This window comes from Pundamilia nyererei, unplaced genomic scaffold (genome assembly GCF_000239375.1).
Source record: "Pundamilia nyererei isolate P.nyererei 1_Seehausen unplaced genomic scaffold, PunNye1.0 scaffold00613, whole genome shotgun sequence".
NCBI classification, from domain to species: Eukaryota; Metazoa; Chordata; class Actinopteri; order Cichliformes; family Cichlidae; genus Pundamilia; species Pundamilia nyererei.
The window spans coordinates 83,604-93,747 of NW_005188014.1; the positions used below are offsets into that span (position 1 = coordinate 83,604).

Sequence of the window (10,144 nt, forward strand, 5' to 3'; positions counted from 1 at the left end):
ATTTAGTGAACACAACGCTGGGAAAAACATTCTTGAGGTTCACTAACCTCAGCGTCAATATAGTAGGTATGTCTGTCGTTTTTATTAACATTAAGAACATTTTAATTATTACATTGAAGTGAATAATTTAATTACCCAACAAAAAGCAAAAATTACGACTAAAACAATAAACAAGAATTTGAAATTCTAACCAACAGACGAACAGATTCATGACATAAGCAAAATATTTATTTCAATATAAAAGAAAAGATTTTTGATAAAACAAAATAAAGCTCAGAAAGTTATTTTTTTGCCTTCCAACATTTATATTAGAAATAGTTTTGACCCAGAACTTTAATACATTTATTATGACTCTATTTAGTTTAGTCTTGTAGAGACTATCCATTGATTATACTAAAATATCCTAAAGAAGTCTCACTATATGGTTTTTGTCCTTTTCATATGTCAAAAAGCTTGAATTCAACAGTGTTAATTATTAAATTATTGGGCAGGTCTATCAGGAATCATCAGAGACCGGGATCGTCTGACACAAACAGTTTTTCCATCAAGAGTGACCGATCCATAAATGAGCCCATTTACTTTAATGTTGAACATTTAAAGGCAGATCAAAGGTAAGATAAAAGTACTCAATGAAATCCATTTCTTAAAAATGGCACTGTTGTGCATATGGATGTTACCCTTACTAAAACCTAATAAAACAAGCAAAGTTGAGTTTAAATGAGGTGAAATGATGCTGTTAGCAATGACCATGTTCCATGCTGTTAGGATCCAGCAGCAGGGACCAGACTCTGCTGAACTGAGCTCTGTTCCCATGGAGAGTTATGAGTCAATGTATGAACCTACTTACGCTGGACACCATTTAAAAGCAGATTGGTAAGATTATAAGACTCAGGCAAATGCATTCATTTACCAAATGAATACACTTACTGTTACTGTACAATTGCATTACAACAGTCTCACTGACAATACACCTCACAACAATCTCTAGGATTACAGCTTCATGTTTTTAATTTAAAGTGTAACTTCAAGAGAATGAATATTGTGATTCCAATGGTGCTGTTTTCTTCTCGGTCGGCTAATTATTCTCACTTATTTACATCAGACCATGTTGCTAAGGCAGACTGTAGCACCTTTTTTTTGTATCTACTCTTTGGTCTAAAATCCTAATATCAAAGTTTGGCTACATCAAAATGAATCATTTTAATACTGGAAAGGAAAATTCTACTAAGATTTTGAGCTTTGTTTAACTCATGATTTTGGTTTTATCTTGTCATAGAAAATGTTAGGGAGATACGTTTCAAATGAAACACTCTTTTATTTCTACAAGGATTTATCAACAGGCAGAGAACTCTCCCGAAGCCAGCTTTACACCTTTCAAGAGTGACCACTCTGTGCATCAACCTACTTATTGTGGACACGACCCAGCTTATCACAGGTAAACATTTAAAGGGGTTATAATATTGTACTATTGAGAAGTCATATGGCAAGATGCCAGAAATGGCTCTGAACCCTCGTCGATAATATAATGACAATTAAACTTTGAAACAACTCCTACTACTATAGCACTCAACCCTGGTGAGGATTCTAACCAAACTGGAAAGATTTAAAATAAATCTGGGAAGAAAAATGGCACCCAGTCAAAAAGAACGAAGTGTGCAGTTGCTCCTGTCAACTGTTGCTATCGGAGAAGCTAAGCCCGCTAGTCTTGATAGCCAAGAAGGTCAGAAAATAGATAAAACAATGGCCTGTTTGCTGAGATTGCGAAGATCAGGGTGACACTGTACGGTGTTGCAGCTGATGTCAAATCCAACACAACAGAACTCCAGAACTCTGAAGCTGCAATCCAAACGAGTCTGACAGAGGCTGAAAGTCGTATCTCCGACTTGGCTAACGATAACGGCAAGCTATTTAAAAAAGTAGAACAACTTTGGACCTGGATTGATAAATTGATTGATCACGTAAACAATATCATGTTGCCAACTAACCCTGGCAGAGGGTTGTTGGCACCATGCCCCTCCCCTGTTTTAAATGCACCTTAAACAGCATGCATCAACACCACATATCAGTGGGTGGAGTAAGGTTTGGGGTCTTCACAACCATGTTCTCTGTTCACCATCTGGGGCGGGGGCTGGGAGGAGGAGATGGCCATCTGGGACTGTCTGGGGGCAGTCTGCTCATCTCCACCCAAGAGTAAAGTGAACCATCTCCTGGGTCTGGGGGCAGATTGCCCCTTCAAGGGTGCTGGTCTTTTTTGAGGTAGGATGGATTCCCAGAACACCGGGAGTATAGAGTTCATTGGGGAGTGTGAGCATGTGTACTCCCACGCTCATGCACACATATTCGAATAATCATGCATCACCGAACATGGAAACACATAGAAATGTACATGTTTGGGTCTGCGTGTGTGCCTGTTTGTCTATATCTATGTGTCAGCTCTTAAACTCCTCCTCTCTCAAAATTACCATTCAATGCTAAGATTTTAGAAAAGGTTGTGGCTAAGCAGCTTAAGCTGTTCAAGATAAATTCCAGTCTGGCTTTCGTAGAGCTCACTCTACTGAAACTGCAGCTGAGACTGAAGAAGTCACCTGGATGAGTGACAAAATGTTTCTCCCACTGAAAACGCTACGTCCAGATGAACAGAATCAACCTTTTGGGATTTACTTAACTGGACGATTGATGCTTTTTTTAATGCCTCACTGAGTTTTGTTTTTTGTTGAAATATCTATTTCTTTAAATGTTTAAAAATAGTTTTAAAAAACAAATTTAAAAAACTTACTATTGAACTAATGATTTATAAAGAAATGATCTTTACGAGAATTCATGACAACAGAATTACTTCTCTGTACATCTTTCATTTGCAGAATTAACCAGGACACATCAGATCAATCTGAGCACAAAAATCACCTGGACTCCGTGTTTATGGTGTGTAAAAAGAAACACACAACTGCTACACTAAATCAAGAATCATATAGTAAACAGTCATAGCACTAAAAGTGTGGCACAGTGGTAGATTCATAGTTCAGTGGTAGTGGTAGTTCATGTTCAACATAAAGTTTATATCTCTCTATTCCAGCTCCTTGAGAAAAAAATTGTCACATTTATGAAAAATGAGCTAAAGGAGTTCAGGAGATTTCTGAGTCAGAGCCTGGATGATGATGAGACAGTGATGTATGAGGATAAAGAGAAGAGAAGCAGCAGGGAGGCATTTCTGAAGATCACACTTCACTTTCTGGGGAGAATGAATGAGGAGGAGCTGGCTCACCGTCTTCAAAGCAGTAAGACTTTTTGTTTTATTTTGTAGCCTTAAAGTCTATATTTACAATAGGATTTTATAAATGAAAGAAAAAAAACCTCAAATTCTTTCACTCACAAATATTTGGATATCAAGATTGCTATCACTTGGGAATGAAGCAGACAGGTGTATCTCAAACAGCTATGTCTGTTTTGGTTTATTAAATTAAACATTTACATTGTAAATATACACATATAAATATATGCATACATCATTGCTCTTCATGCAGGAACTCATGCTGAAGTTGGCAAACGTAAACTAAAATCCAAGTTGAAAAAGAAGTTCCAGTGTGTGTTTGAGGGCATCGCTAAAGCAGGAAACCCAACCCTTCTGAATCAGATCTACACAGAGGGAGGGACTGCAGAGGTCAGTGATGAACATGAGGTCAGACAGATTGAAACAGCAAATAGGAAACCACACAGACCAGAAACAACAATCAGACAAGAAGACATCTTTAAAGCCTCACCTGGAAGAGATGAATCAATCAGAACAGTGCTGACAAAGGGAGTGGCTGGCATTGGGAAAACAGTCTTAACACAGAAATACACCCTGGACTGGGCTGAAGACAAAGCCAACCAGGACATCCAGTTCATATTTCCATTCACTTTCAGAGAGCTGAATGTGCTGAAAGAGGAGAAGTTCAGCTTGGTGGGACTTGTTCATCACTTCTTTACTGAAACCAAAGAAGCAGGAATCTGCAGCTTTGAAGACTTCCAGGTTGTGTTCATCTTTGATGGTCTGGATGAGTGTCGACTTCCTCTGGACTTCCACAAAACTACAATCCTAACTGACCCTAGAAAGTCCACCTCAGTGGATGTGCTGCTGATAAACCTCATCAGGGGGAAACTGCTTCCCTCTGCTCGCCTCTGGATAACCACACGACCTGCAGCAGCCAATCAGATCCCTTCTAACTGTGTTGACATGGTGACAGAGGTCAGAGGGTTCACTGACCAACAGAAGGAGGAGTACTTCAGGAAGAGATTCACAGATAAGAAACAGGCCAGCAGGATCATCTCCCACATCAAGACATCACGAAGCCTCCACATCATGTGCCACATCCCAGTCTTCTGCTGGATCACTGCTACAGTTCTGGAGGATGTGCTGAAAACCAGAGAGGGAGGACAGCTGCCCAAGACCCTGACTGAGATGTACACCCACTTCCTGGTGGTTCAAACAAAAACGGCAATTGTCAAATATGATGGAAAACGTGAAACACATCCAATCTGGATTAAGAAGAGCAGGACGATGATTGAGTCTCTGGGAAAACTGGCTTTTGATCAGCTGCAGAAAGGAAACCTGATCTTCTATGAATCAGACCTGACAGAGTGTGGCATCGATATCAGAGCAGCCTCAGTGTACTCAGGAGTGTTCACACAGATCTTTAAAGAAGAGAGAGGACTGTACCAGGACAAGGTGTTCTGCTTCATCCATCTGAGTGTTCAGGAGTTTCTGGCTGCTCTTCATGTCCATCTGACCTTCATCAACTCTGGACTCAATCTGCTGGAAGATCAACAAGCAAATTTCAACAATATCGCTGTATTTAAAGACATACCTAAGCTGAAACATCTTTACCAGAGTGCTGTGGATAAGGCCTTAGAGAGTCCAAATGGACACCTGGACTTGTTTCTCCGCTTCCTCCTGGGTTTTTCAGTGGAGACCAATCAGACTCTCCTACAAGGCCTTCTGACACAGACAGGAAGTAACCCATCAACCAGACATAAAACTGTTGAATTTATCACCAAGAAGATCGGAGGAACTCTGTCTGCAGAGAAAAGCATCAATCTGTTCCACTGTCTGATTGAACTGAATGATCGTTCTTTAATGAAGGGCATCCAAAACTCTCTGGTTTTAGGACGTCTGTCCACAGATAAACTGTCTCCTGCTCAGTGGTCAGCTCTGGTCTTCATCTTACTGTCATCAGAAAAAGATCTGGATGTGTTTGACCTGAAGAAATACTCTGCATCAGAGGAGGCTCTTCTGAGGCTGCTGCCAGTGGTGAAAGCCACAAACAAAGCTCTGTGAGTCAATTAATAATGTTATTTTTAGGAAAAAGAATCCTTAATTTACTAGTAAATGGATATTGAAACTAATGGATTGTCTTGCAGGCTGTGTGACTGTAATTTGACAGAGAACAGTTGTGAAGCTCTGTCCTCAGTTCTCAGCTCTCAGTCATCTAGGCTGAGAGAACTGGACCTGAGTAACAACAACCTAAAGGATTCTGGGGTGATGCTGTTGGCTGCTGGAGTAAAGAGTCCACACTGCAGGGTGGAATCTCTCAGGTCAGGGTACAGCTATCTTTTCAACAAAAAAGAAAAGCAACTATTAATTCAGCTTAACTTTGAGTTTTTTTTACACCAGAGCCTCTTTTGAGTTTGACATGACAGTCTTTTCTTCACCAAGACGCTGCATTATGTTTGCTGCATATTTGTAGTTTACATATTAATGCTGTATGAATTTCAAAGGTTTTCTACTCTCGACTGGAGTCTTCTGACTGGAGCCCACTGAAGTCATTTTTCATTGTTATTGCAAAATAAGATTAGATGGTGTGCTTTGTTATTCTACTATACTCGCCTCTGTCAGTGCGCCCCAGGGCGGCTGTGGCTACAATGTAGCTTGCCATTACCAGTGTGTGAATGTGTGTGTGAATGGGTGGATGACTGGATGTGTAAAGAGCTTTGGGGTCATTAGGGACTAGAAAAGCGCTATATAAATACAGGCCATTTACCATTTATAAATACCAGTTAGAAGATGGACAGTAGCCATAAATTGCTATAGAAGGCCAATTGCATGCCCGTTGTAGCCTCAGTTTGAAGTCTCTTTTTGCTGATACTTTTGTTTTGTATCAGCAAAAGTGGTGGAATAGTTTCTGAAATCATGGCCTATTCAAAGGCCTGTATTAAAAATTTCTGTCTTTTCATGTTGTAATTAATGGTTATTTGAATGTCTGTTGTTGTTGCCAGCTTAAATGACTGGTTACTAGCCAGCCTGTTGTGACCTCTCTGTGCTCAGTTGTCTGTTAAACTATGTTTGTCTGAACAACAGCTAAAACCCTTTACTATATCGAACAACTGCGTGTGTGTGTGTGTGTGTGCACAGGCTATCAGGTTGTCTAATCACAGAGGAAGGTTGTGCTTCTCTAGCTTCAGCACTGAGCTCAAACCCCTCCTATTTGAGAGAGCTGGATCTGCGTAATAATAGCCTGCAGGACTCAGGAGTGAATTTGCTGCTTGCAGGATTGAAGGATCCATATTGGAGGCTTGATATTCTCAGGTACCCCCTTCTATTTTACCTTTAACCAGAAAATCCCTTCAAATTATAATCATGGACATAAAATTACAAGTGCATAAAAACAACAAGGCCAGAAAAGTCTGTTTCATTCATGATAAATAAACATTTGTGTTTCATACTGTAGAGTGGACAGTGGTGGAGAGTGGAAGGTAACTCTTGGTCTAAGGAAATGTAAGTGGCACATGCTATATCTCCAGTATTTTCTCAAAGTTTTTGGATTAGATCTTCTGGGTGTTCTGGAAAATAAATGGTAGTCAGAATATTTGACTTGTGCAACTGATTTTATTTGCTGTCAAGAAAACAGAAGTTTAATAGATTAAGGTTTAATTAATAGGTTTGACAGTGGATCTGATCTATAACTAAGGTATCAATTAACATCTTCAAATGTTTTCTGTAAACCTTTAATTAGCTACTCTGCTCATAGATCTATGTATGCTAAAGTCATCAGTTACACAAAACAATAAACAGTTTCTTCATTTTCTTCTCTTTCCTCCACCAGTTGCTTGTGAGCTAACATTGGACCTGAACACCACACACAAAAACCTGAAACTGTTTAACAACAACAGGAGGATGAAAGTACTGAAGCAGCAGCAGCCTTATCCTGATCACCCAGAGAGATTTGATATGTTTTGCCAAGTGCTGTGTAAAAATGGCCTGGCTGGTCGTTGTTACTGGGAAGTTGAGTGGGAAGGAAATGTTAACATAGCAGTGACTCACAGAGGGATCCCAAGGAAAGGCTACAGCAGGGCTTCCAGGTTTGGAGGGAATGATCAGTCCTGGAGTTTGACTTGCTCTGATGACGGTTACTCTGTCTGGCACAATGATAAAGAAACATCCATCTCCTCCTCCTCTGTCTCTAACAGAGTAGCAGTGTATGTGGACTGTCCTGCTGGGACTCTGTCCTTCTACAGAGTCTCTTCCGACACTCTGATCCACCTCCACACCTTCTCCATCAAATTTGCCCAACTTCTCTATCCTGGGTTTACAGTCTGGGATGGTTCAGTCACTCTTTGTTCAGTGACAGAATCAGACTGCTGACTGAAAATCAAAGTTTTTAAAATCAGGCACACCAATAAAGGGGTTTCTAGGGGTTCATATGATTAGGTTTGTTCTACACATTGTCAAGGAAAGCCAGAAGCTCATTTACCTCACAGTAGTCAACACAGAACTGTATAGACCCATCTTTCTTCACCACAAGAACTATGGGGCTAGGATTAGGTGTGACTATTCCATCCAAATCCCCTGGGTGAGCAGGGTAATGAGAGCTCAGTGGTTCCTGTAGAAAAACTCAATGATTTCAAACAAACTGTGCTGTTGTATCTGATAAGGATGATTGATTTTGCAGCAAAAGAATAACTCTTCTTTATACTTCTGCAACGCAGTCCTCAGGAGATGGAAGGTTGTAGTTTTAATGTTTGCGGTTTCCTGCGATTCACACAGATGTGGAGATGGAGGAGGGGTCTGTAATAAAAATGCTGTAGGGGGAGAATCAGGGGCTCCCAGAATGCAATGGGTCGTGTCTGCAAAAAGAAGTCCATACATCCTCATTTTATTTTTTAATTTTTTAAAATGCTTTTATCTCTCTCTGTTATCTAAGTCCAGCTTCCAATCACAACCACATTCAAATCCTCATGCAAAGCTCTTCACAATAAAAATGGATGCTTGTAAAAATGATCCATGCAAAATGTAAATGCTTTTTTAAACTTATGAACAATGTTGCCTCTAATTTTTCATGTGTGTGAGCGAACTCACAGACTCCCTGAGGACCCTTGGACCACGGTGAGCGACATTAGATGTGTACACTGTGGTGACGACAGCATCGCATCCATCAAAGTTACATGGTTTATAAAAAGAGCCAAATCAAAGCATTTGCATTTCTGTTGGAATACCTTCAATTAAGAGCTTTAGCCCACTTACAGTGAAAATTACAAAAATCTTTTTTTAATGACCTGTGCACTACGTCAACGCTATTGGAAGTATGAATATGTAACTTTAACTATGGCAAAACATCAACTGCCAACCAAATCAAGCCTATTATAAACTCCAATTTTGAAACTTAATATTTTTATTATAAAGCTCTGACTTGTTTTATGATGAATATGAAGCGCCTTGAGGCGACTTTTGTTGTGATTTGGCGCTATATAAATAAAATTGAATTGAATTGAATTGAATAAGTATGAGCCAGTTTGAGAAGCTCCTGGTCCTCCTGTCCTACTGCGGTCTGGGGACAGTCCTACTGTCCTGTAACTCTTTGTCTGCAAAATACAGTATATAATGACACAATTATTTGCATTTCTAATACTCATAAACTAGTGACAGTATTTAATGATCAATATCCATAAATGAAAACTCAATAAATGACACTAGATGAGTAGTAAACTTATTCAGAGCTTAAATTTCACCTTGTTTTTCCCGTCTGTCCATCTCACGTCTCCAGTGGATTTACACGTCGCCCTTGTTGATGGCCTCATCTGCTTGCAGCTTTGACTTTATGCGCATCAGCTGGTCCAAATGGTCCACCTCAAGACGATTCTGGATGCTGTTTTGATACGATTCATTAAACTAAAGCCTCTTTGGCAATCTGCACTGGATGCTTGAAACGTAGAACAAATATCCACAAGCTGTGAGATGTATTTTAGCTCTTCACATTTTAGCGTTGCATCCACCATATCTGAGAATGTGTTGATTGACCCATGTTTAAGTTTGTGCCTCATTATGTACTTGAAATCAGAATTATTCACTGTTTATGACCTCCACTGAATGTGGAGAGTGGAGAATGGCCTCATACTTCTTTGCCAGCATGGCAATGTCTCCTGCTCCATACTCAAAGCTGATGTCTGAGTTCAATGCCTCAATGTCAAATGCAGACCACTCCTTTAATTCATCCTCTGGAAAACGAGCATCCAAGTGATCACAAAGCTTACGAATAACACGAGTAATCTCATCAGCAGATGAGGCCCTCATCGCCTCTTTGACACGGTCACTCCACTTAACACCCTTTTCTCTGTCAAGTATTGGGAATGCAACTTCTCAATCTTTGCTCTTGCCAAGCAGTGCCCTTCAGTCAGGTTGCATCTTTGAAAAGAAAGACACAGGTGTGCCAGCTCACCCAAAACATCTCCCAGAGCGGTGAGAGCAACCTTGAAGTTGGTTAGCTTTTTGTAATTTGCCACTGGGTCTCTGTTATCACTGGATTCTCTCTTGCAGTATTCTTCCAGCACAGTGTAGTTCCTCAGCATTCACAGCTTGGTGCCGCGACAGCCATCACACTTCACTCAGAGGCCTGAATGACAGTGCGTCCTCATCAAGAACCTTTGCTAGTGTGGGGATGAACAAAAGTATTTTACCAGCACAATATAATCTGCAGTGTGATCATTGCTTTAACAATGTTACAGATAGCTTTAAGATGGCCTTAAGATGTTTATGCATACTGTTATCATATTAACCTTGTGTTCCAGATGCAGTTATAACTATTTTATACACATTGCATATCTGTGCTTATTTTGAATGGATGTTCGGTTCATTAAGGGTCTTAAGCTTCACTGGCGTGACTGTCCAGGTGAT

At 40.1% G+C, this 10,144-nt stretch overlaps 1 protein-coding gene across 1 annotated transcript; it reads left to right on the plus strand.

Moving 5' to 3' along the window:
* The first annotated feature begins 2,098 nt into the window (after positions 1-2,098).
* On the plus strand, positions 2,099-9,128 carry LOC102206080 (protein NLRC3-like). Its single transcript, XM_013907922.1, has 9 exons — positions 2,099-2,190; positions 2,862-2,922; positions 3,074-3,275; positions 3,522-3,579; positions 3,682-5,310; positions 5,398-5,571; positions 6,389-6,562; positions 6,705-6,729; positions 9,018-9,128. Exons 1-9 carry the CDS (start codon positions 2,099-2,101, stop codon positions 9,126-9,128), a joined length of 2,526 nt encoding a protein of 841 aa, XP_013763376.1.
* Positions 9,129-10,144: the final 1,016 nt, after the last annotated feature.